We start from the raw sequence: 27,704 nt of genomic DNA, 5'->3' as shown, positions 1-27,704 counted from the left end.
TCTTGGATAATTTGCCTCCAGGCTCTCATTCAGCACTCTCCTCCATTTACCTAGCTGTTCTTTGTAAAAGTGACGATTTAAAGACATTTGGGTTTGAAAAGGTGTTGGAACCCCTGTTAAAAGATCTTGTGATCTTGGAACAACACGGTGTGTTTATTGCTCAGTTAAATGAGTTCGTTAAAGGCACTGTAAATTGTGTAATAGCTGATAACCTAGCTGCTCACGGGCTTGCAGGTTTTGTTGAAAGTTTTTCTGGGGAACACATATGTAGATTCTGTGTCGCAAAGAAAACTGAAATTCAGTTTTTGACTGCAGACGTTTTTGAGTGTAGAACACGTGAACTCCATTTGGCTCACTTAAAATCTGCATTGGAAACCTCAAGCTTGTGTTGTGGGGTTAAACGTGACTGTGTTTTGACTAAAAGTCTCTCTCATTTTGATGTTATTTCAGGCTTTCCCCCGGATATAGTACATGATTTTTTTGAGGGCATTATACCTGTAGAACTAGCGGAATGCTTGGCTGTTTTGATCTCCAAAAAGTATTTCACCTTAGAAAAACTTAACAGTTCAATCCAAAGTTTTGACTACAAATGGGGTGATAAGACAAATCGTCCTCACGTCATACCACATACCTACTCAAGGAAAAAACATATAGGGGGGAATGCACACGAAAATTGGGCTCTGCTTCGCTTGTTGCCTTTTATTATTGGTCCCCTTGTTCCTGAAGATGAACAGGCCTGGCATGTTCTTTTGGATCTCAAGGATATAGTGGAACTTGTTGTTGCCCCTATCCACTGTGATGAGTCAATATCATATCTTGAGTTCAAAATCAGAGAGCATCGGCAGAGATACAAAGAACTTTTTCCAAACAGCCGTATTCTTCCTAAACACCATTTTGTAGAGCACTATCCTGTCATGATACGTCTCTTTGGACCTCTCGTTCATAAGTGGACAATGAGGTTTGAGGCCAAGCATAGTTTTTTTAAACAGGTTGCTCGCCACACCAACTGTTTTAAAAACATACCTCTCACACTTGCCAGGAAACACCAGCTTGTCATTGCTCACCATTTGCATATGTCTGATGAGAAAAAACAGTTGGTGGTAACTAATGTTTCATCAGTGCCTATTGATGTGCTCCAAAGTGACATTGCAGCTGCTTTTAACCAAAGGCTTCCAGATGAAACTGATGTTCACATTGCGAAGAATGTGTCATACAATGGTATGAACTACAGCAAAGGAATGATTGTTATCCATGGAGAGTCATTTGGTCTGCCTGAGTTTGCTGAAATTTTGCAGCTCTGTGTTTTGGAAGGGAAGTTGCATTTTTTGGTGAGAAAGATATCTGCTTGGTATAGGGAGCACTTTAGAGCTTTTGAACTGAGCACGTCACATGTGAGGGAGGTGGCTGTCATTGCACATGAGGAACTGGTTGATGACTATCCCTTAGCTGCCTACTCTGTTGGAGGACTGCATCTGGTTACTCTAAAGAGATCTGTGAGTTTTCTTGGAAAACAAAATTAATACTTGTAAGTATTTTTTATTATTTTTCTTACCCTATAGCATTTGTGAAATTGTCATGCTTTTGATTTGGTCTGTTAGCTGTTGAAAATAAAACTATTTTAAAATGAATTGTTTATGTATGCATTAGAAAACTAAGATTTTTATTTCAAAACACAACAAATCAAAACTAAAGATTTGTTGAAAATTACATTTTCTGAGTGAAACCTGTTATGATTTGGTTGATTAAAGTGTTACAGAATTTCTAATTCCACCATATTGTTTTCACTGTGAACTGATTTTCATAAACACAAGATGGTCTCCAGCAAATAATTCCTTCCCTACAACTTAGTTTGAGCCACCCAAATTTTACCAAATGGTTTGTGCCCTTACCTCACCTTGTCACCAGACTTAAGACAGGTCCATATAATTATGAAAGTATATAATGTTTACACATAGCATGCATCGTCTCTCATTTGTACTTTACTGCAGGATGATGATATTAAGGATAGCCAGAATATATAATGGATGGACGGATGATGATGATATTCCTGTTGTTTCCAAAAATCTGCTTTTAAAGTACAGTGAATTTTTCAATATATTAAGTAATTACCTGCCAGCGTCTGTCATCCTCTACAGTATTGCAGCAGCATCATCATAACTTCTTTTGCTGTGGTTTTTTTTTTTTTTTTTAGTTAGAATTAAAGTATTCATTCTACTGCTTATGTCTCTGGGCTGACGTAGCCTCAGAAAGCTCTTTTTACATTCTAGTCTAAACAGATAAGAGAAATTGTGTTTTAACCTTTAATGTATTTCTTCTTTGTTTTCACAACAAAAAATTGTATTTTTAAAGTTGCACAGAAGTGCACAAGGGTCCCTAATTGTTGCTTGTTGATATGCCAAACGGTGACTTTTTCTAAAAGAATTGCTGATATTTTTCAGATCTTCAAAATGACGTCACCCCTAAGACTGCGGATAATCCTGGGTGAAGATGATGCCAGGAAGTTGATTCTTCCTGCAGGGACACCGGTCTCAATTGAAGATTTGTGCCACACAGTAAAGACAAGTTTTGGATTACAGCAAGATATTCGACTTCAATATCAAGATGAGGACTTTGGAAATGAGTTCATGAATATGTCAGATGTCTCAGAAGTAAAGGACAAAGGCACCCTTAAGGTGATATTTTTGCAAAGCCCACAGGAGGAAGATGCAAGAACTTCTCAAAGCCAAGCAACAGAGTCTGTATCCATCTCCTCTGCTGACACAGATGATACAGAGCCTATTTCATCTTCAGGTTCTTCACCATCCTCAAGGCACTGGGTTTGGCCAAGTGTCTTCACTGTACCTCAATTTAGCTATGAGGCAGAATTTGAACTCGAGAAGGCCAATACTGCCTGCGCCAATGGGGGAACTCTATTGAACCCTTCACCTAAACTGAAATCCCAAATTCTGGAACGACTGGCTGAAGAAATATACAAATTCAAAGCCTACCCAACAGACAATGATCTGACTGACGTTGCAGAAGCTCTTGTGAAAAAGCATCCTTGCCTTAGAGAGCAGGGGTCTTTCAATGGCTGTTATGGGTGGAAGATTAGCCTAAAATATAAAATGGCTAACCTCCGCACCAAACTGAGAGGCCTTGGATGTACAGAGGTGACCATAAACTCCATCAAAAACAAGTCTGGTGACAACCGTCAGGCAGCCTTCAATGTGAAGAAACCCAAAAGAGCTGAAGTTAACTATTGTCCACAGCATCCAAAAGGAGAGACATCAGAAAGTCTGGAACAGGAGAGAGTTGCAATTCTTTCTGAGTTGACTAAAAGAAATAATGACTCTGTTGTGAGTGTGAAAATGGAGAAGACTTTCTCATACAGAAGGCAAGAAGTTCTTCAGGGTCAGCCGATGGTTGCAGACTTCAAAAGCAGATGGCCAGCTCTGTTCACTGCGAGAGAGGCAAGTGTGGTTAAAATGCATTTGGATGTTGCATGTAATTTATGTTTTGTAGTCCAAAACTAAAAGTACTACCTGTTGTTGGTTCCTGTATCACTGAAAATAGTAATGTGAAAAAGTAAGTACCGTTTAATTTAGTAGGTTTTATGTATCAGGACATAAGAATGATCCGGATCCTTCCTCGTCATAAAATGTTGTAAATACAGCCTCAGATGGCATTCTGTTAACACTTAAACCAAAACCTCTACTGTTATACAGGTACTCTGGTCTACTTTTTCACAGGTCTACATTGAAGAGACATTTGTGCATTTGTTTTTTAAGCCTCTTTTAGAAGACGCAATGTAGCGGCATATCAGAGTAATATTCCCGCAATGGTGTGTCTTCTAAATGTGCCACTATGCCTTGGCAAAACAAGTTATTGCTGCATTCTGTGCCTGCAAGCTTCATTCTGATATACCGCAATTTTTCTTCAATGCTGAACTTCTGAATGAAGTCTTTGCGCTACAGAGGGAGGTCTTCTGATGACATATGGAATGTGTGCTGGCCTCGGCTGACCAGGACATTCTCAGCTTTACCCACAAACGTTTATCAACCAGTGATTATTTTATTTTATTTGTTTTTTTACCCAGAAGGGATCAGTCTAATTGAGTGCTATGACTTTTCCTGGGTTCAGTGAATGCAACAGAGGCATGACTGTATGACCAATCAGACAGGCGTTGTGCTAAAACGGAGAATCCTCCACACTTTATTGTCAGACAGCTGGAGTTTAATCTAAGCTACCATTATTTAGAGTGGTCCCGAAAGAAAAGAGGGACTATTCTCCGTCATGTTTTAAAGCAGGTGCTGCGTCCGTCTGCCTCTTGCCTTCCTTACTGCAGCTCCTCGCCACAGACAGCTCATTGCACATTTTCTCCAGCTCGTAAGTAACGGGTTAATTTGAGCAGCAGCATAAATTTCGAAAACACGCTCGATGGTTAAACATATGCGCAGCAGTATCGCAAACATGTGGATCGCATTCCTCTGAGGGTTTCTTAATATCTGTATTTATTGAAGTTTTTAAACCTAAAGTGATTTTAATTTAGTGCGTCATATTAGAAATGATTATAGGTTATTGCTTGAATGTTTATAGACCTGTTTACCGGTCTCTTCCGTCTGACGCTGTATACGCAACCCTGCACGTCACAGCCCGGGCGCCGCCCCTAGACCCCTCTTTATCCCGTCATGGCTTAATCTTTTGTGAAAAGCATCTGATGGCAGCATATTGCAGCCACAGCTAAGATCTTATAATTGACCAAAAGCTTCTCAGAAGCCGTCATCAATGACAGTACTGATGTCTGCATGGTCTTCTAAAGGCAGCTTTAGTCAGCTTGGATGTGAAGTGAGTGAAATATACAGTTGAGTTTTTAATCAATGTATTTGTTCTCTATTGCAGATTGACAAGGAGTTTCTGCGAATCACCACAAAGCCTCTGCTATCTACTTTCTTTGCCGAGCTTGACCAATATGCACCACGCTTAATGGAAATCTTTCTGAGCAAAGGAGGGACACCTGGAAAGAAAATAAGAGGTCTCATGCTTGCCATCTCCAAGGTTTGTATTAGGATTGAGTAGACTTTGTCATAGGCAGCAAAAATAACTTTTATTTGGAGGTGAAGTTTGTCAATTTTGTTTCGGCTTAACAAATGATACATGCCCGGTTCTAACCTAAAGAATAATTATGCAAGTTAACTGATTACCCTAGCTTTAAGAAAAACAGCCTGGTTTTGGCTCATATTATCTCCTCCTCTCCAGCATGACAACATCCATACCAGACGAGCATGCATCTTGAAGTCCTTGTGCATCTACCTAAACGAAGACTATGAGAAGTTACTAAAGGAGTACTTGGTGAGTCATTGTGACAGCATGTTGACTGTAACATTCTCATACAAATTGTGACGTTGCCTCAAATGCAAATCGTTAAAATTAAAATTTTGAGATTAGCAACAAGACACCTGGTATTGGGGAAAGGATGTCTTGAATACCAAACAGTATTAAGCTCTGCATTAAAGAATTTCTGAAATTTGGTATTGGAAGGAAAGAAATTTATGCATACCGTAGTTAAACTTGATACACAAACATACAATGTATTTTAACATGCATCAAGACAACATTGCTTTTGAATCTGTACTTGGATTAAAATAAGTCCTGTTGTTTTTTCATTGCTATGGTCATCAGTATTTGTAAATAGAAATGTCTATGAACTTTGAGCTCTTTAGTACTAACACTTCTATACCTGTTTTATTTTAGCAGCTGAATTAGCCTTTTCTCAAGTCCTGTCCCCCTAAGTTACTCTTGCTACGTCCGACAAACAAATGGTTTCCTCTGTGCACCAACGGGTACCCAAATGTGCAAGCAGACATGCTTCATAATGTTCGGTACATTTACCTGGGAGTGGGGCCATCCACACTGTTTAATCCATTCACGTTGTTTTTGACTTTGTGAATGGAAAGAACACAACTCCTCCAGACACAATCTCTCGGACTATCGGTGGGCACACCGCTTCTCCATCTTGCTTGAGGTTAATGTTTGTCAGACACAGTAACGGTTGCTATAATGTGTAATTGGACAATGGCCCTTTCGGGGGAGGGGCTGGTAAGAGGTAAATTATGCCACCTCTTTTGACATGAGAGGTGTATTTTATCATTTATGTATTGGAGTAATTATTAACAACTGCTTTAGTGGTGTGTAATTTTCTGTTTATTACTTTGACTACTTGGATTTTATGAACAGCATAGAAACAGTTGTTTAAACAATCTCTTAAATTTTACTTTGTTGTCTTATATTTTTGTCACGTAGGATACGGACAGTGAGGCAAAAAGCTGCATGGAGCAAACTGTGATGGGGGTGTACGTCATCCAGAAGGAGGGTGCTGAACCTGAAGATGACCCAGAGGACATTGGTGTCCTGATTGAGGGTGTGGAGGCTCTCACTGATTTGGGTAACATTGCACAAGCATGTGCTCTGTTGTTTGGACTCATATACTGTTTGAACCTGAGCTACCCACCAGAACTTAAATGCACCTTTGAAGTCCTCCAGAAGATACTTTTAAATCTTGATGGACAAAAGCTCTCTTCAAAGGCACAGTTTCTGAAAAACAAGCTTATGGAGTGAGAGCACTTGAAAATGACTGATGGGTCTTGAATGGTTCATTGGTGCAATGGTGATTTCCAATATATAATGTTAATATTTGAGTTGTTTATATTTCTTTCTTTCATTTAAATTTTTTGGATTCTCTCTGTTGGGCAATTCACCTTTTATACAGCACTGCAGATGATTTTTGTTTGTCCTTATATAGATGGCTCAAAATGGATCAGAAGTACTGTTCTGTTAATTATTTTTCATTTAATTCTGAGTTTGTAGTATAGGTACTAATTCACACATACCATAATGCTGTCATGTGTTGAATGAAGATATCATTGGAGTGCTTTAGTGCCCCCCTCTGTTTTTGTTTTTTTTCTCTCTCCTCTGTAGAACAAAGTCAACATTTTACAGAAACTGCATTGAGGGGTTTTCCCAAAGAAATGTTCATTGTTTTTAGCTGCACTGTTACTATGTTGTGTTTATGTGTCAAGGGCCTGTAAAGTTTAAGACCACTGCCACCTGTTAAGTTCACTGTATTATTGTGTCCATTTTGCTTGCTAGCATGTTTTAAGACACAGCAAAACTATATTGCTAGCTGTGGAGGACTGCAACCAAAATTAAAAAATAAATACAGAAATATAAAAATTGGTCAAACTAATAATTATTACAATGAGATAAACCAAACAAATATAGATTTTCATTTCAAGTAATTAATTACATTTGAAAAAAAAAATTGTCATCTGTCATTTAATTTGATGTTAAGCCTTCTGTTTCTATTTTAGTTTTACTTCCTAAATTTTTTTTTTATCCTTATTTTTTTTTTTTTTGCCTATGGATTCTTTTGTTGTTGTATTGCTCCCAAATTATTTCAATTTTTTTTTTCCAAATTCACACAATAGTAATTCTATTTTGTTACATGTTTTAACTTGCCAAGTGGGAGATGTATTTTTATCTTTTAGTTTAATTTTTTAAAATATAGTTTATATATTGAGCAAATTTTGCATCTGTTTTTAGTTGTGGAAGCTTTGGTTCCAACATATTATCTATGTAAATAAGTATCCTAATGTTTTACCTTTTGAAGTGTCATAATGCTTGCAGGTGTACAAAAATGGTAAGCTTTTATATTGTCCACTAAATCCAGTTAATAAAGTTAATGTTATCATAATCTGATTGTGACTTTTTTTGTAAAGTAGTGGGTTTCTAAATGTGTAACAAATGTAAACAAATCTAATTGAAATAATTCGATTGAAATGAGTGAAATCATCAACCCCATATTGGTTTATTAAGCAAGACTTGCAGTAATTGCCTTGATTAACAAAGTAGTTGTTGAAACAACAAGATTTAATTGTGTTTTCCTAAACTTTTTAACTTGTGTAGAATGAATTAAAACAAATTTCACTCTACATACTTAAATAAATCACTTCAAATCAATATAAGTATACTATGTTGATCCAACGTAATCTGATTACATTAAACTACCAAATGCTAAATGTGTTGGTTTGACATGATCGAAAATGGTTTATTGTACTTGGTTAAATTGTGTGCAAAAAGGGTGCCATGATTAAATTGTGTTCATCCAACAACAGATTTTTTTGAGTGCAGTCTGCTCTCCCTCCACATGGGCTTCAAGGACGGAGGTAGGACATATTACTGCTGACCTCCCCAACCTCCCTCCCTCAGAGAGAAACTTCCTGAGCTGCTTCCCTCAGGCAGGAGGCTGCAGTCCATCAGGGTCAGAACCTCTCAGCACCAGAGCAGTTTCGGTCCATGTGAAGTTGAACTACTGAACATGAGCTTTATTCCTCCAGCCCGTCCCCTGGTCACTTTACAGTTAATGAATTACAATAACACACTCTTACTCAGACTATGAACACATTAGACTCCCTCGCAGGGCCATCTTTCTCCTAATCTGTGCATCTTTGTCACTTTTATTATTTCCAATCATGAAACAAATATCATATTAGACAAATACAAACTGAGTAAATACACAATGCAAATATTGTTGAAACTTACCCACTGTGTGGGTGTGCTTCTCATCAGTGGAGCGTTTGCTCAGACAGTGAAAGTGTTAACAGGGAAGTTGTGAAGCTGAAGACGTCTACGCTGCTCAGACTTAAAGCATTCAGACACCATGAAGACCCCGTCTGCCTCTCTGCTCCTCGGTGAGTCAAACGTTCATCTACTCATTTATCCATGATATCATCTGCCCAGTGTTGGGAAGTAAAAGAATACATGTACCGGTGTTACGTATTTAAAATACAAAATATGGGTAACTGCATTCCTTTACAGTTACTGTTTATATAGGTGGTAATCAGAAGTTACTTTGTTGAAATAAATTGAATACACGGCGGTCATTTCCAGTTTCATATGTTAGCTTATCCCCTGTCTATGCCTTCTCCAATTTTGGTGCTTAATTGCAGCCCGGGGCAGGCTTAGCTCTGTTGGCATATTTCGCATTGCTGAGAGCAGCTGGCCTGGGTTTGAGTAGCATTAATCAGTGAAATCAGGTGTTTTTAATCTCATGACCACAGGTGTATACAACGCAGCAGCTGCCATGCAGACTGCTTTTAGAAACATTAGTCAAAGAATGGATCTTTCTAAAGAGCTCAGTGAATGCGAGTCTAGAACTGCAACAGGATCATAACACGTCGGTTTGGAAAAATCTTTTTTATTCTATTTTATTCTAAATGTTGCCTCTTTCAAACCATCTGTCCTCTCTGTCCAAAATGTGAACATTGGCATCCTCAAAGAGTGACCTTTGTCCTTTACATGCAGATGGACTGCTGACTCTTGTCCTGTGGAGGTGGCTCTTCTGTGTTGTGCCATGCGCTTGTGAAGTGGCTGTTTGGTCTCTCCAATGTAGAGGTCTGGGCATTCCTCGCTGCACTGTACAGCATACACCACATTGTTAAGTCTGTGTTTTGGCGTTTTGTCTTTCGGGTGAACCAGTTCGTGTCTGGGTGTGTTGCTGGATGTCAATAAACTGGATGACTGAGAACCTCCACAGACAGATTCTAAATTTTCCACAGTCGGCTCTAAGTGAAATTATTTCACAGAGGAAACATTTAGTAACCACAGCAGCTCATCCCGGAAGTATAAGACCATATACGGTCACAGAATACAGTCATCGAGTCTCGAGGCAATTGGTGTGTAAAAGTCACGTAAAATGCGGAGCTCCAAACGTCCTGTCAAGATCAGCACAGACACTGTTCACCGCAAAATTCATCAGCATAAAGTTTTTATTTTAATGAGGAGACTAACTGCTGTAGTTTGAAAGATAAATTATTCTCTTTCTAGCTTAATATAAAAAATACAAACTACACAATAAAATGACATCCAACACTTCTGAGCTTGAAAGAAGAATGGCTCATGCAAATACTAAATTCCCTCTGATGACCGTTCCAGGGGTAACTTGTCCGTAGTAACTAATGACCTCTGACCTTTACTGACCTCTGTCCTCCTGTTGCAGGTGTGTGTGTGCTGCTGCTGTCTGCACCGACTGTTTCTGCAGGTGAGGAGATGGAAGTGAAAACCATCAGTGAGACTCCAACAAGAACACAAATACACTTACTGTGTGTGTGTGTGTGTGTGTGTGTGTCCTCCAGTGTCTCTGTCTGTCAGTCCAAACCTTCAGCAGGTCTTCAGAGGATCTTCTTCAGTGTCTCTGAGTTGTGTTGATGATGGACAGACAGCTGATGGATGGACAGTGAAGAGGACCAGAGGAGGACTCACTGAGGACTGTGGAGCAGCTGCAGGCTTTGGGAGGGTTCATGGTTCCTCCTGTGTTCTGGATCACTCCGTCTCCTCAGGGGGAAGTTACTTCTGTGAGAACTCATCTGGACAGCAGAGGGATGAAGTGTCCATCAGTGTTTCAGGTAGAGACAGGGAGATGTTCCAGCTGTGTCTCTGTGCAGATGTTTCCAGATGTTGGATACATGTCTGTCAGTGAGCTGAGAGTGTGAGACTGTCACTGTGGAAGACAGCAAGGTGCTCATTCAGACAGGAAGCAGCTCGTCTGAGAGGAGCTCTTGACTCTGCTCTGTTTGTGTTTCTGTTGTCAGATAAAGGTGTGATCCTGGAGATTCCTGCACTTCCTGTGTGGACAGGAAGTAATGTCACACTGCGTTGCAGAGAGAGGAGCGGTGACACAGCTGCTGCTTATTTCTACTTTAATGGACGTCATGTTGGAGCTGGAACAGCAGCAGAGCTCGTCATCAGAAGGGTCAAACAGGCTGATGAAGGTCTCTACTCTTGTGCTACTGAAGCATTTGGATCGTCTCCTCAGAGCTTTCTGAGGGTCAGAGGTCAGAACAGTGACATCACTTCCTGTTTACAGACATGACCTGCTGATAAAATGACTGAACCGTCTGCATCATCTCTCCTGCAGATCCTCCTCAGCACAGGAGCTCAGACTCCACTCCTCCTGTGAACTCTTCTGCTGACACTGCTTCATCACCTCCTCAGGGTCTCACCTCCTTTCTCACTGCACTCATAGCAGGCCTGGTTCCTGTGGTTCTTCTGGTTCTGCTCTTGGTTCTAGTTCCACTTCTTTTCTACTGCAAAAAGCAAAATGAAGCAAATGGTACGACCTCTGTCACATTGACTTCATATGTTTTATTTTTTATCACAACAAGGAGCCCAGCTGCTGCAGTCTGAGGCCAGATGTTTCTATGTTGGTTGCTCTCAGCTGCTCCTTTAAGAGAACTTTTGGTTTGATAAAGCTTCAGATGTTTCAGTGGGTGAAACAGCTGGACTACAGGCAGGCTAGCTGAGCAATGTTACGGATTCAAATATTGGGGATGGATACAAGAGGAAAAACCACAATAACAACACTGGTCCGGCCGGGTTGAGTCAAACGATGATTTTAATAGTCACACGCGTGGGAGATGGACACTGATGCAGACAGCCTCAGATCTCAAAATGGTGGAGCATTGCTCAAACTCTTATAGCCTCTGGTGCCTCCACCTTATCATAAAAGCCTAAACATTCACATGCTTTCTCTCACACGGCGCCTAAGCTACGACCTTGGCTCCCTGTTTATCTGCTCCTGCTGAGATGGGGCAGAAAACTCCAGCATGTTCTCTTCTAATCAGACAAATAAGGCGATGACTTTCTGCAAACAGTATTTCTTATAACTCAGCAGTATAATGCATCATAAACAATATCATTCATTCACAATAAATCAGCAGTCTAATGTAATGCAAATCAGTTTAACTAATGCAATAGTTATCAGCTTCTTCTAATTCAGGAGAATAATGCAAACTAAGACTACATAATAATTCACAATCTTTAATTAGGGGTATAACATGGCATAAAATAATATTATAATCTCACACTCACCCTGATGAGCTCTTTAGAATAAACACTTAGGCCTTCAGGTCAGAGGTCACTGTTGGTCCCACGTACTCTGTTCAAAACACCAGTGGATTGTGCTTTTCAGGCAGCGGCACCAAGGTCGTCTCCTCCGCTGTGTTTACACTGAATCCACTGAGTGTCTTTAAAAAGCAGCTGAAGGCATTTCTGTACAGACAAGCTTTTAATTAATTCATGGTTGCATATTATTATTTTATTGATACTTCTGCTTTTATTGAGGAGCAGTTTGTGGTTTTTATCTGTGAGTGTGTGATCTACTGTGAACACATTTTACTTATGGTACTGTAAGGTCATTAAGATCAGACGGGCTGCTGTGAGGAGCTGACATCATGTTTGTCTCTGAACAGGAAGCTGAGGACACCCTGGGCCTGATGGACCTTCATCCTTCCTCTGCTCCTCTTCTTCATGCTGCCTGTGCTTTAGTCTGTTTAAAATACAGCTGTTAGCTGTCACCTGTGCACACAGTAACATCTGCTCAGGAAGCAGGTTCAGTAACTCTGAGTTTCCTGTTGTCACCTGTGCAGGTTTCAGACTTGCACACAGACACTGTGTGCACCGTGCTGCACTCTAACACACTCTCACACTGATGGAGGCTGCAGGCTCTTTAGCACAGAGGTCCTCTGACTGCCAATCCACAGTCTCTGATTGGTGGGGACCCGCTGCACCCCTGAGCCTGAGATGAGCCGACAGCGCCCTCTGCTGGTCTCAGTTTGAGCTGCTGCTGATCGTCCACAGACCATCGTTGTTCATTCCTTTTCCTCCTACATGCTCTCCTTCACACTCTTTACATGTTTGTACTAAAGATCAGAAGTCATGGCTTTCTGGATGCGTGTCATCTGTTGCCATGGTAACTGACCCTGTTCAAGTTATCCTTCTTACTGCGACCAAAAGCTGAGTTTCCTTCATCTGAGGATTAACAAACTCAGAGTTTCACTCAAACCTGCTTCCTGTAAGAGAAACTGTGTGTGTGTGTGTGTGTGTGTGTCTCTGTGTGTGTCTGTGTCTCTGTGTGTCTCTGTGTGTGTGTGTGTGTGTGTGTGTGTGTGCATGTGTGTGCATGTGTGTGTGTCTGTGTGTGTGTGTGTCTGTGTGTGCGTGTGTGTGTGTGTGTCTGCGTGTGTGTGTCTGTGTGTGTGTCTGCGTGTGTGTGTCTGTGTGTGTGTCTGTGTCTGTCTGTGTCTGTGTGTGTCTGTGTCTGTGTGTGTCTGTCTGTGTCTGTGTGTGTCTGTGTCTGTGTGTGTCTGTCTGTGTCTGTGTGTGTCTGTGTCTGTGTGTGTCTGTGTCTGTGTGTGTCTGTCTGTGTGTGTGTGTGTCTGTGTGTGTGTCTCTCTCTGTGTGTGTGTGTGTGTGTGTCTGTGTGTGTGTGTGTGTGTGTCTGTGTGTGTGTGTGTGTGTGTGTGTCTGTGTGTGTGTCTCTCTCTGTGTGTGTGTGTGTGTGTGTGTGTGTGTCTCTGTGTGTGTGTGTGTGTGTGTGTGTGTGTGTGTGTGTCTCTGTGTGTGTGTGTGTGTGTGTGTGTGTGTGTGTGTGTGTGTGTGTGTGTCTGTGTGTCTCTGTGTGTGTGTGTGTGTGTGTGTGTGTGTGTGTGTGTAATCTTTTTTGCTTTTGTTTTTCAATGATTTTTTAAAAATGTTTTCTAAACGTTTGATTGGATAAAAAGAATAAAACTCTTTGTTTGTTTTGGGGAACTTTTGTGTCATGATTATCAGATCTGTCCTGTGTCAGTGGAAGAATCAGCACACCTGTCTGATGTTTCCCTCTGAGCTCTTTATTGTAAAACATTTACAGGTCTGAGCTCCATCAGAGTACATGTGGGTCCGACCAGCTGGTGTGCTGAGCTGCCACAGCCCTGCTGAGGGAACAAGTCCTGGTCCTGAGCCAAAGTCCAGTCTGAGGTCTGAGAGACTCTGTGTTCTCTGAACTGTTCAAATATCTCTGTGTGTAGTCACACTGAGAGTTTTTTATCATCACACTGAATAAAATAATAATAAGACTGCAATAAAAACATGTCAGTCTCTAAAATCACAATAATCATGATCTATACTGAAATCCGTCCTGATTTAAATTGTGATCATAATAATCATGATGATCATTTTGGCAGTGCTGATGCATGCTGGACTCCTGCCTCACACAACCTCAGTGAGGAGTTAATAATAAACTTTAACTCCTGCAGGAGGAGAACGTGAGGATCATGGGTCGACCAGATGATCATGAAGGAGTCCACAGTTTTATGATTGAGCTGATGTCAGCACTGACAACATCAACAAAACAAACAAACCATCATCTCCTCATGAAGTGGATTCAAAGACTGTTTGGATTTACAGATATGGCTGTAAAATACGATGAATATCAGATAATCACCAACTGCAGATGCTGATCATCTAAATCCATCAGAGTTCATCACGACTGAACATCACAGCTCTGAAGCTTCTAAACACATTTACACATCAGTGTGTTCAGCTCCAACTACACAGAAACACACGGTTTACACAGGCAGAGGGTCAAAGGTCACGGGACAAACTAAGATCATTTAAAATATGAGGATTATTTTTAATGCTAATGAAAATCACATGCAGTCAGTGACTCAGTCTGGAGCTCATGGCAAGGCAAATTTATTTGTATAGCACAATTCAACAACAAGGTGATTCAAAGTGCTTTACAGAGACATTAGAAACAAAAACAGATAAAAAGCATGATTTAAAATTGATTAAAACAAGCAAACAAACTAACTAACTAATTAACAAACAAACAAACAAAACAGTATATAAAATCAAAACAGATAAAATCAGAAATAGATAAGATCAGTAGTTAATGTAAGTTTTGAAATTTAAGCTTAAAGTGTGGATTTGGTGCTTTATTCAAATGCAGCTGAGAACAGGTGAGTCTTCAACCTGGATTTAAATAAACTGAGTGTTTCAGCTGATCTGAGGCTTTCTGGGAGTTTGTTCCAGATATAAGGAGCATAAAAGCTGAATGCAGCTTCTCCGTGTCTGGTTCTGACTCTGGGAACTGATAAAAGACCGGATCCAGATGACCTGAGGGATCTGGATGGTTCATACTGGGTCAGGAGGTCATTGATGTATTTTGGTCCTAAACCATTCAGAGCTTTATAGACCAGCATCAGAACTTTAAAGTCTATCCTCTGACGGACAGGCAGCCAGTGTAAGGACCTCAGAGCTGGACTGATGTGGTCCACTTTTTTGGTCTTAGTGAGGACTCGAGCAGCAGAGTTCTGAATGAGCTGTAGTTGTCTGACTGATTTTTTAGGTAGACCTGTAAAGATGCTGTTACAGTAATCAAGCCTACTAAAGATGAATGCATGGACTAGTTTTTCCAGGTCCTGTTGAGACATCAGATCTTTTATCCTTGATATATTCTTGAGGTGATAGTAAGCTGATTTTGTTATTGTCTTAATGTGTTTTTCTAAGTTTAGGTCTGCATCCATCACTACACCCAAATTTCTCGCCTGGTTTGTGGTTTTTAGATGTATAGATTGAAGTTCTCTGGTGACCTGTAATCGTTTTTCTTTGGCTCCAAAGACTATTACTTCAGTTTTGTTTTTGTTTAGCTGGAGAAAATTGTGGCACAACCAGTCATTGATTTCCTCAATGCATTTACCAAGAGCCTGTACAGGGCCTCGGTCTCCTGGTGACATTGTGATATATATTTGTGTGTCATCTGCATAGCTGTGATAGTTTATTTTGTTGTTGTTTATAATCTGTGCCAGTGGTAGCATGTAAATGTTAAACAGAAGGGGTCCCAAGATGGAACCTTGGGGAACTCCACATGTGATACTTGTCTGCTCAGATGTGAAGTTACCTATTGATACAAAGTATTTCCTGTTTTCTAAGTATGTTTTGAACCAGTTTAGTACAGTTCCTGAAAGACCTGTCCAGTTCTCCAGTCGTTTGAGTAATATGTTGTGGTCAACTGTGTCAAATGCTGCACTGAGATCCAGTAAAACTAGGACTGACATTTTTCCACTGTCTGTATTCAGACACACTTTGGTCAGAGCGGTTTCAGTGCTGTGGTTCTGTCTAAAACCTGACTGGAAGGCATCGTAGCAGTTATTCTGTTTTAAGAAGTAATTGAGCTGTTGAGAAACTGCTTTTTCAATGATCTTACTTAAAAACGGGAGATTTGAGATCGGCCTGTAGTTGTTCATTTGTGTCTTGTCAAGATTGTCCTTTTTCAGTATAGGTTTAATTACAGCAGTTTTTAGTGATTCTGGAAACACACCTGATAATAAAGAAAAGTTGACGATCTGTAACAGGTCTGACTCTAAAGTCTTTGAGACCTTTTTGAAAAAACCTGTTGGCAGGACATCTAAACAGCAGGAGTCATTGCAGGCCATGGTTGAATGAAGTTCAGCTGCCACTGGCACAGGAGGGTTTGTTAGCCTGTCAACTGTAGAAAATAAGGACTGTGATTCCCCGAAATCTGTGATTCAGTTCTCTCCATGGCCTTCATGATAGACTACTCAATATGGTTTATTAACACATTTTACAAGGTCAACTTTGACCTTGAAGGTCAAGGTCAAATGTTTAGCCAAGCTAGCGTTTGACAAAGCCCTGGTGTATTGTTGTGAAGTTTGAAGATAAATATACAAAGTTTCTATTTTTTTATATTTGCTATGACCTTTGACCTGTACCATGACAGAACATTTGAACATTATATGTTGAAAACTGTGGACGTGGACTGTAGCAGAGTAGCAACGAGTAGACACAAGACTGCAGCGAAGCAACAAAAAAACCTTTACTCCAGCGCGTAGACACAGCCCAGAAACAACAAAATAACATTCAGTGTGTAGACACAGCCCAGAAACAACAAAATAACATTCAGTGTGTAGACACAGCCCAGAAACACCTCTAACAAGCTCAAAACCAGACCTACTCAAACAACAACACCGAGAAGTCCAGTAGAAGAAACCCAAAGATGGACACTGACAGAGCTCTGTGACCAAACCAAAGAAAAGAAGGAAGAGCGAATACTTATAAGTTTACACTTCCCAAACTGTTCATCACATCTGATAATCTTTTGTTCTTTTAAGAAATGAAACACATTTTATTCATTGACATGAAAGTGATGATACTATAAGCTGTACATGACATCATTTTCCAGGTAAAAGATGATATTTTTGTGTGAGCTGAGCTGGAACAACCCTGCTCGACCTGCCATTGTAATATTTGATGTGAAATATTATCACCTGTAATTTTAGCATTTTTAGCCAAGTGTTGTTATGATTTTGGGATTTTTAAATAAAACAGAATTAAATCAAATAGACTGAGAAAACAGAAATTTGCAATCTATGAATAAACCTCATCCAAACCATGTGCACACGTGTAAAAGGTCATTCAACCAATGAACTGTTTTAACTGTCATGTTTGGATTCAGCTCATGATGAACAAAGAGCACATTTTGTCCCAGAACAGACGACACAGGCTCAATCCTGAAGAAACAAACTACTGTACGACAGAGCACATGCTGCTTATCAGGAACAATCTCCAAGAAAACTGATTAATATGAACTCACTGCTAATGAGACCAGCTGAGGACCTGGTGGAAACAATCACAGACCAGTGACCAGTGAGTACAAAGCCCCCAAAACACCAACAAATAGAAAGAAGACTAAAAGGAGGTGTGGACTTGATGACACCATGACGAGATGTGTGGCCTTCACGGGACCACTAAGACCTCGTTGTACAGAGTCTTCTTGATGGTTGGATATGGTAACAGGGATGTTAGCGTGACTCTGAGGGCGTCTCTGCTGATCAGACTGACGTCTAATCATCTTCTGGACAACATGAAGTCTGCATCTATAGCTCTGCTCCTACAAGTGCTAATAAACATAAACATAGCTGCTGAGTGTGCATGAAAGACCCTACTGTGACACCGGCAGTACAAATGTGTCACAGAGGATACCTTAAATCAGACACACGGGGGGAGTTTAAAGCAAAGTTCCAAAAGGGGGCAGCAGTCCACTGGTGACCATGGCAACACTCCTTAACAACGTCACACTTTATGGTCATCTGTTCGTGGTGGGGTGTGGTTTGTGGCTCTGCAGAATGGGAGGGGTGGAGTAGCAGCTTAGGTGTGGTGTCAGAGGAGGCTGGTCGTCGCAGCTGGTGAGCATCATCCAATCACACCTACATTAATACTAATATAGTACTGTTAGCCAAAAGTCACAGCAAACTCTATTTATAAAGTTTTCTTATTTATAAAACTTTATTTAAAAACTGCAACCTGATATGCTGGAAATAGCAACACAATAAAATGTAAATAAAATAATACAAATAAATATAAAACGAACAGAATTAAATTACAACACAAAATGAGAGCATCAACACAATACAACATATAATTAAACTCATATAGCAGCAGTATTACAGAGCGCAGAGTGAATGTGAGGCAGATAAAGCAGCAGAGTGAGTGCGAGAGGAAACAGCTGCTGTGTTAATAAAGTTTCATGTGTTTGAAGGACAGCACGGAGGTCACAGACCGATCTATGATTAGAATAGTTTGAGGGGTTATAATTAGATCATTCATTACATGTTTAAAGGCTTTTATTCTCTCGGCTGCAGACTTGCTGCTGTAATAAATAGTAAATGAATTCAAACATAATCTGTGTACAGATCTGATCTGAGGTCAGCTGGTGCACTGCTGGTGTTTCAGGGTCAGATGTTTGCAGAGCAATAAAGTTTTTCCAAAATTCTTCACAGCCAACAGAAAAAATGAGTCCAGTGATCCTGTATGTTTGTTGCTGATGCTCATCATTGAAGCACAGAGACTTCAGATATTAAATCACTAACACTGCAATAATATCATAAATAACTAACACTGTAACAACAGTGTGACCTCCAACATGAATGCTTACAGCTTCAGGTCACAGAGGTGGGCCCTGATTGTCACTTTCTAAAATGATTTTCCATCTTTATCCTTTTTCAGGGCTGAAAACCAGATTTATTAAAAACTGCAGCCAAATCAGTTTTAGTTAATTAGTGCTGATGGTGGACCGACATTAATATGTTACTAACACAATATTAATAAACATAACTCACTCTAATTTGGATATTATATTATAGATTATTGAATATGATATATAATATATTAATATATTATAATAATACTGAATATTTCCTGATCAAACAGGAAGTAGGTTGCAGGAGAGGAGCCCCTGTTCAGAGCCCTGACAAGCATACTGACATGTAACACGGAGACGTTTACTTTGTTCTACAGTTACCATAAAAACACACACTACTGACAATATCAGTATTTCTGTGTTACCTGTAACACCTGACTGACTCTACAGGTGTGCTACCTGTGAGTGTCTGCAGGTAAATAGCACATAATCCTGTTAATTACAAGGGATCAGCTGTGAGGCGTATTATAAAGAGTTTCACAGTGAGGGTCTGATACTGGGACACACAGGGAAACTTGCCTACGGGTCACCATGGCAACGGGTGAATAAAGGGCAGAGCCTCCATTGGATTGTACCAGTGCAGCAAGAATGAAGGTGTAAGTAATGACCATATTAATGTCGAGAGGCCTGTGCTGCGAGATCGATCAACTTTAGACCAGACAACAAACGACAGAGGCTCTGGAAAAGTGCAATCAAACGATGAGTTTTATTATCACAGGAGAACAACCAACCGTCAGCATACGGAATGTGTTGCTCTGACAAGAATACACTGGGTTCTGGTTTTATAGGACAAAATATCACACCTACGTCAATACAGTTCAAAAATACAGGGTGACAGACGGGCAAAAGTTCAACCCGTGCAGACAAGGGTTCATCACCTACACTTCTATAAACCGACATATAACTTCTCTTTTCTACATTACTTGCCTTTTAAGGTAATAATTTCAGGTCTTAGCATCTCTGAGAGCTAATAATGGACCCTCGTCATTAATCACTAAGTAGAGTACTTTGCAGCCAGTCTCAAACTGAAGTAGAAGACGCTTAGGCCTTCACTCAGACCTGCTACTAGATTAATATGTGTATCGTAAGCGTGCATGCAATTAACCTGCTATGTTCTCATCTCCCCTCAGCATGTATCATCTGGACACTCTCACCAGTGAAGCTTAAAACCTTCTAGAATGGAACATCAACTCTAACCAAGCACATTCATGCATTGTGTATAAAATGAACTCAACCTGTAAAAATAGAAAGGTCAATGTGATGACAGACATATTCAATGCAATATAAACCCTGCAGGAAATATTACTGATAAATGATACTGTGAAACATGTTATTAATACATTCTTCATAAGGCAAATTATATGGTAGCAATAAAAGAATCTCTGAATCCCAACACCTGATAAACAAAGTGACCAAAGACAAATAATCCCTGATGTCTAATCCAGAATCAGAGATTATTCTGCTGTGATGAACACGCCTGTTTATGATCAGTATGAATGTGAAAAATGTAAAACAGCTTGAACTTCAGGCCTTGGTCAGGTGCTTTAAGCAGAGAGGTGATGAGAGGTGAGTCACATCAATGCTATCAGGACATATTCAGGGAAAACCTCATTTAAACATCAGCTTCTTCATTCTGCAGACGTCAGCTGACTAAGTGAGGTCAGAGTAGACAGGGCTGACCTGCTTCAGCCTGTTTCAGATGCAGCAAAGCTGGAAACAGTTTGTTGAACTCTTTTAAAAATGACCAGAATCAGCTGATGTACAGAAATAACACCATGATGAGGCTGAAGGTATAACATCCACCCACCAACACACCCACCGTGGGTTTGTTGTTACAACAGGTGGGTGTTACAGCCAGCTGTGAGGACAGCCGGCTGTAACACCCACACACAGACACTAGGTGGCAGCAGAGTGTGAGCACAGACATCAGTGATGGAGGTGATTGTGCAGTGACAGGTGGAGCTGTGATGAACACATGATCAGATCTCAGGGACCTGAGTGAGATCGTGTCTGCGTCACAGAATCATAAAGAGACAGATGAACTTAATCAGAAAAGCACCATCACAGCCTCCTTGTTCCTGTGTGCTGGCTCAGTGTGTGACACGTTACCCAGTCAGCACCTGTTTAAACAGAACCATCATGGCTGATTAACATGTGGCAGGTACCTGACAGGTGGCTAGGTCATATTCTTATACTTGATCTCCTCAATTTGAAAGCTTATCAGAGACAGATACTTTATTGATAACACAGGGGAAATGTTTGTGTTACAGCAGCATAAAGTTCAGTCTACGATGAACACAGTTAAATAAGTGTCACAGACACAGAGAGAGACCTTACATCAAACAACACACCAAGTACTAGAAACACAGATAAACTCAAGAGACACTGGAAAGAACTAAAGTCAAGACTAAACCGAACAAAGCTAAAGCTAAAGTCATCTTATTAATGTAAAGGAAAAATAATGAGTCCACACAAATCACAGATGGAGAAAAGGTTTTTCCACCAACTGTTTCCTGTTTACAATCAGGCGTCCAATTAGTGTCCTCCTCCAACTTAAGTCCGACCATGACACTAACAGGTCCCATGATGTAGAGATAATCAGTGTTAGGTGTCAGTAGTCATAAACTTATGCCTGACTGGTTCATGGTGACTCACTGAAACAGACTCTGACGTCATTCTGCAGCAAAGCCTCAAATATATCAGCAGCATTAAAAAGGAGATTTTACCCAGACTTAGGTTTTTGGGAGATGTAATTGCCTTCTGTATGTATCCAAACAGGTTGATTCTGTTCATGTGGACACAGTGGGAGAAACGTTTCATCACTCATCCAAGTGACTTCTTCAGTCTTAGCTGGTCTTTAATCATTGGTCGAGACAGTTTGCATATTAATGATCATAAACTGGCCTCACAGCCCGTTGCTCCTTCAGTGGTGTTAGTTTCAGTCTTTGTGCAAAGGTACTGTTTATAAGGTTTGGCTTTGTTTACGGAAGTGGCTCTTTCAGGTGGCGGATGCTGAGGCACCTCTGGCCTGGATGCACGTCCTCGCGAGAGCCGATTTCAGCAGACCACAAAGCCTCAGCTGAAGCATCTCACTGTGTCAGTAAATGTTGACAGTCTGGCGATCTCACAGCTGTGGTCATGTTTGTGCGTACAAACACAAAGTGTCTGTCTGTTTGTCTCTGCGCTCACCTCTCAGAGCTGCTGAGGCTGAAGCAGGATTAAAAACAACTTGTCGTGTGCAGTCAAACAGAAAACGTGAAAGCATTTTCCACCTTGGTAGGACTGAGCTGTACGTGGGAGTCGTGATAAGATCAGCTCTGCTGTTTGTGTCCTTCTCAGGAACTCTTTGTCCTTCAGATCATCTGCTGTTTTGTCTTTAATGAAACGCCCACATTAAGCCATCGGCTCTCTGACTGTTACACTAATTCTGTTTGTGTAGCTTTGTAACTTCTGTGTCTTTGGACTTATGTTGTACTTGTAATGTCATCACCGCCTGTTGCTGTGTTTGACTTTTAAACAGCTATTAAAGTTCACACAGCAGTTCTTTGGATGAATACACAAACTAACCTGAAACTAGAGATGGCACGATACCACTTTTTTATGTCCGATACCGATATCATAAATTTGGATATCTGCCGATACCGATATGAATCCGATATAGTGTTTTTTAATCAACAAAACTGTTTTTTAAATATCTTGCTGCATTTTGTATAAGTTCATACTCAAGTTTAAAACAACAACTACACTAAACCTATTCTGTTATACCTGTATGCAAAAAAAAAATATTTCATAGTTCAGCAATACTGATCAATCTAATAAACTTAAACCTGCACCATCCTCCCTATTCTGGTATTTTAAAGAGTACTTAGCGTAAATATTAAGCAACCTAACTAATAGGGCTCCAACTCCCAGCAACAACAAAAATAAATAAATAAAAAATAGGGAACCACCCCTCACACTCCACCTCATGATGCTTAATCGACGTAATCAACCTTAATTTGATGCAGTGTGAAAAAAAAATGCACAGAAATCAATTATTTTTCAAGAAATATTAAATAGATTCAACATCTTTCTTCAACAAAATTGCAGACTGCACAGATGGTACCTTCCCAAAGGAAAAAGTACTATAGCTTACTAGGGTATATATTAGACTTAATAGTCACTATATACAGTAATTGACTTCTATTCATTTTACATCAAATTAAAACTTTGGGTGTCAGATAATTATTTATTAAAAGCTCGACATTTTAAATGAGAATAAGAAAGAAAAGTATGTCTTTGTGCCCCCTTTTCCCTGTTCATGCCTTATCGGCCCCCCTGGCTAAACTTTGCTAGATCCGCCCCTGCACAGTTACCAGCGTCAGCTACGTAGAAAAAGATCCTCGAGTAGAAAGTAATATTAAATAAATTCTAACAACAGCTGATCAAGCTTAAACGTGCTGCTGTTGTTCAGCCGCTGGTTTCCTCTTTCTGGTGCAAAGTGGGCCAAAAGCAAACTAGAGACAGGGACTCGCGACAGAAAAGCCGATCAGCTGATCATTAGCAGTTTCATGATTGAAGTAGCAGCAAGAAGAGGCAGTCGCTCCATATATCGCTTGTTAAGCTTAACGCAGGAATGCTTTACAAACATTCAGAGATGGACTTACACACTTGCTTTACTTCTCTCGGGATAACTTTGTCGGAGATGAAATGCCGGGTTGCTAGCGAAGCTCCACATGCTATCCAGACCACCGACAGGTCCCGCATGCCACAGCCGCTCTATCACGTGATGCATACTGCTCCGACTGCTAACGTTCTGAGGTGAGTTACGGCGTGTTGCAAGTTTTGTGAGGTGCTTTCGTGATATTTAATGGATCGGATTACATTTTTTATTTTTCTCCGATATCCGATCCAGTAATTTAGGTCAGTATCAGACCGATACCGATACGTAATATCGGATCGGTCCATCTCTACCTGAAACGTTTTCTAATCACAATTTGTGCTAAAATAATTTTAGAAAAAAGTCAAAGAACAGTTCTGGGCCCTAAAAAGCATCAAATGACAATCTGTGGTCAAACTAATTTAAACTTAAATGACTTAAACTGTTGGTCAGATGTCATGATACACCACTAAATTAGTCCTGACATCGAAACCAGAATCTATTTCTGTGTGGAGGCCTGAAGTGACCATAAGGAGAAAAACACAAGTTTAAAACTGATTAAAACAATGTGCACAGGTGAAACGATCAGCAATTTATATCCCTCAGCTGGAGTTAAACAAAAAACCATTACACCATGCTGCCGCCTGTAATACCTGATCAGCACTCGCTAGGAACCAAAACAAACCATGTGTCTGTGAAGGTTCTCAGTCATCCAGGTCATCGTAGTCTAAGGAGCTTGCAAAGAAAAGCGTCTGGACTTCTTTAAGTCGCTTGAAGACGTTTCACCTCTCATCCAAGAAGCTTCTTCAGTTCTAAGGTCAAATGTTTCCAGTCTCAAAACTTTGTTTTCTGCATTATTCATTCACTTATTACCAGTGTTGGTCAAGTTACTTGAAAAAAGTAATCAGTAACTAATTACTGATCACTTCCCCAAAAAAGTAATCCTATTACTTTACTGATTACTTATTTTCGAAAGTAATTAGTTACTTACTACTTTTTAAAAACACGATTTACAACCTGAAGAGGTGATAAAGTGATAGATCTTTCAGCCCAATTCTACTTTTTCTACATAATCCATCATACAAAATGTAATCAAATGGAAAAGTCTCTTTTTAAAACTTGTTTTATTAGTTTTAATCTTTTAACTTTATGCATCAAGCAAACATTAAATTATATGCAACATTCTCTGACTGGAAGAAATTAGTTTAACATTTAAACCTATTTTCTGCACATTCCAGCACATAAAATAAAATATTTTTTGTTTTTACACTCAGTCTTTCAAATAGATGCAAGTAAAACACAGCAGAACATAAATAAAGTCAAAGACTCAGCGGTCCTGTTGCTCTATTTTCACCTGTAAAGCAGGAGTGGGGTAGGCGGAGGGTTACCCTGGTGCAGGTGTGCCGCGGTCAGTGGAAGAATCCACGAGTTTCTCTGTGAGTTTCCCATTACGTCGTAGCTACTCGGTGCTTGTTGGAAGTTTAGGGGTTTTTTCGCTGTAAAAAGAAGTTTTCTTCCCACGCACAGCGGACACTAATGTTTTTGTCACTTTTTATGGAATCAAACTCAAAGTAAGGTCAGTACTTCCACGCTTTAAACGCTGCACGCTCATACTCTCTCTGCACTCGATATATGATCCACTGTTGATCTGCACACAGCTGTTGTCACTAACGTCGCACTCGCTTACGTCACTGTCGTGAGACATTCTCGCAAAAAAATCACGGTTTTAGTAACGCAGTAACGCAGCGTTCCTACGGGAAAGTAACGGTAATCTAATTACTGTTTTTGCAATAGTAATCCCTTACTTTACTCGTTACTTGAAAAAAGTAATCAGATTACAGTAACGTGTTACTGCCCATCTCTGCTTATTACCCACCAGTCTACCGTTGTTTACAGCGCTGTCTTTTTCTTTTTTCACTTAAATGACCTCGGACAAGAAAGCCTCATTTCTGCTGTTCAATACTGAAGAAATTTAAACTTCTTAAAATTATGCAAAATTGCAGATTATTGCAGAATATTTTAAGGTTATCTGCTATAAAAAGCCAGACCAGGAAATCTCCTTCATGTTTTTCTGTTTTATTCTCAGTTACTTTCACACAAAGGCATCTGCTGTGATGTTCACAATGCTGATGAAGTCTCACATGTATCAGTGCTGATAAATGATCAGAATTATAATATTTCTGACTGTCTGAGGCTAAGTTGAATCGAATCGGGACTTTGAAAACCGGAATCGAATGGATGATAGAAATCAGTGATGATACCCAGCCCTAGTGAGCAGCCTAGGCCTGAGAGAGTGGATGTAGCTGTGGGTAATGAGAAAAGATGAAAAGAACGATTGATAACTTTTTCATTAAGGCCTGATCCTTCTGAAATTCATAGCCAGCTCTGACACGGTGCCATCAGTCTTTGAATGCTGAAAAAGCAGCAGTGTATCCAGGAAACACATTATATGCTGCAATAAATGCACTGCCCAAGTGTCCCCTCTCCCCACTGCCTTTCAGCAGCAGACAGGTCGTCAGAGGAGCCGATGTGATGATTAAGTTAAGACAAAAGGACCATCAGGGGGTCCTTTTGTCCCTCTTTGGGGGGGGGAGAGATACCCCCACTGGGTTTAAATCGGTGTGAAACATTTAATGACCACTAACCCACTGTGACTGTGACTTTCCACAGTAATGAGTAACACAGTCAAACATACCAGTAAGCTTCCTGCCTAAATGTGTTACAGGCTGTAAACAAAAGAGACTCAGCACACAAACACTCACATTTTACATACTTCATGTTCCCCCCATCACAATCAAAAGCAACACAATTCTGTGGGCTACATATTGAACACAGAAACAAAGCATTGATCGACTACAATTTATATCTGGATCAATCCACCCGCCTCTAAATCAGACCCGACCAACACAGACTGAAAGTTCATCACTTCCCATCATCAGTCACGGCTCGCCATCACGACACCTTTTAAGGAAAAAGATGAAGCAGGAAAAGAAACAGAAACAGTTTCAGGAGCATCATGTAGAGACGTGCAGGATAAAAATACAAACTGAGAGTCGCAGCGCTGTGCAGGACCAAAGTCTGACGCTGCAGGACAAATGGACATATATTTAAATCCACAATGAATATCTGAACACCTTCAGCTAACCTGTCAGTCCAACAGTGACCCAGAGCAGACATCCACATAAACAAAAGCAGGAAACACCAGAAGAAGGTGAAAGTTTTAGATGATCCATCTGAAACCTGTGGGGTGACCTGATGAGGTAAATGGTAAATGGCCTGCATTTGTATAGCGCTTGTCTAGTCCATAGGACCCCAAAGCGCTTCACACTACATTCAGTCATCCACACATTCACACACACATTCACACACTGGCGATGGCAGCTACATTGTAGCCACAGCTGCCCTGGGGCGCACTGACAGAGGCGAGGGCGCTCATAGAGCTGCAATGTTCCTGCAAACATGGGCAAAAATCTGAAGGTGCTTCTGCAGAGTTTGAGAAACACCTTCACCTGAATGCAACCAGGTTATTGTAGGTTTTTATTTTATCCCCGTTAATATTCCAGCCCAGTTCAGGGCGATGGTGGCGTTAAAGGTGGAAATGTTCAGGATTAAGGTGAGTTTCCAGACATTTCTGCTGATTCAGTGATCCTGTCTCTGACTGTGACTATGATGAAGCACAGGTGAGGCCACATGCTGCTGTTTTGTAGGTTTCTCTTCAGATCTGTGACGCTGTCAGCATGATTTATGATGGACTAGTGACACTTTAAAGTGTGATCTCACCCCAACCGGTCGTGGCCGCCCCTCCCTGAGCCTGGTTCTGCTGGAGGTTTCTTCCTGTTAAAAGGGAGTTTTTTGTTCCCACTGTCACCAAAGTGCTGCTCATAGGGGGTCATATGATTGTTGGGTTTTCTCTGTATGTATTACTGTAGGAGCTACCTTACAATATAAAGCGCCTTGAGGCGACTGTTGTTGTGATTTGGTCCTGTGTCAATAAAGTTGAATAATGTCTCTGTTTGGCAGAACAGGATCTGTACTCACACACCAGGAGGAGGTCACTTGTTATGATTAAGATGCAGGATTACATGGAAAAAAGATCATTTAATAATGAACTTGTGATGTTGGTGTAACAGAGGGATTCTTCACTTGATGCCTGATTTTGTGCAGGTGCGTTCTGACTGAGCTCAGTCAGACGAGTAGTGAAAGCGTGGAGCA

The 27,704-nt window shown here is 40.4% G+C and overlaps 2 protein-coding genes across 3 annotated transcripts; both read left to right on the top strand.

Moving 5' to 3' along the window:
- The first annotated feature begins 199 nt into the window (after positions 1–199).
- On the top strand, positions 200–7,720 carry LOC146712153 (uncharacterized). Of its 2 annotated transcripts, XM_085441868.1 has the most exons (5): positions 200–1,525; positions 2,439–3,449; positions 4,879–5,034; positions 5,236–5,328; positions 6,280–7,720. In XM_085441868.1, exons 2-5 carry the CDS (start codon positions 2,448–2,450, stop codon positions 6,592–6,594), a joined length of 1,566 nt encoding a protein of 521 aa, XP_085297994.1. In that variant the 5' UTR covers positions 200–1,525; positions 2,439–2,447; the 3' UTR covers positions 6,595–7,720. The 2 variants fall into 2 exon arrangements, with proteins under 2 accessions (XP_085297994.1, XP_085297986.1); XM_085441860.1 differs by lacking the exon at positions 200–1,525 and having other exon boundaries at positions 2,217–3,449.
- Positions 7,721–8,590: 870 nt separating this feature from the next.
- Positions 8,591–13,791, top strand: LOC146712152 (uncharacterized). Its single transcript, XM_085452831.1, has 6 exons — positions 8,591–8,726; positions 10,034–10,075; positions 10,170–10,439; positions 10,626–10,868; positions 10,952–11,146; positions 13,724–13,791. Exons 1-6 carry the CDS (start codon positions 8,696–8,698, stop codon positions 13,789–13,791), a joined length of 849 nt encoding a protein of 282 aa, XP_085308957.1. The 5' UTR covers positions 8,591–8,695.
- The last annotated feature ends 13,913 nt before the right edge of the window (positions 13,792–27,704 follow it).

Source organism: Copadichromis virginalis, linkage group LG3 (assembly GCF_057382275.1).
Source record: "Copadichromis virginalis isolate Kocher_CV1m ecotype Utaka linkage group LG3, C_Virginalis_male_GT1.1, whole genome shotgun sequence".
Taxonomy (NCBI): domain Eukaryota; kingdom Metazoa; phylum Chordata; class Actinopteri; order Cichliformes; family Cichlidae; genus Copadichromis; species Copadichromis virginalis.
Note: the sequence above shows the minus strand (reverse complement) of the source record. Positions and strands in the feature narration are given on the sequence as shown.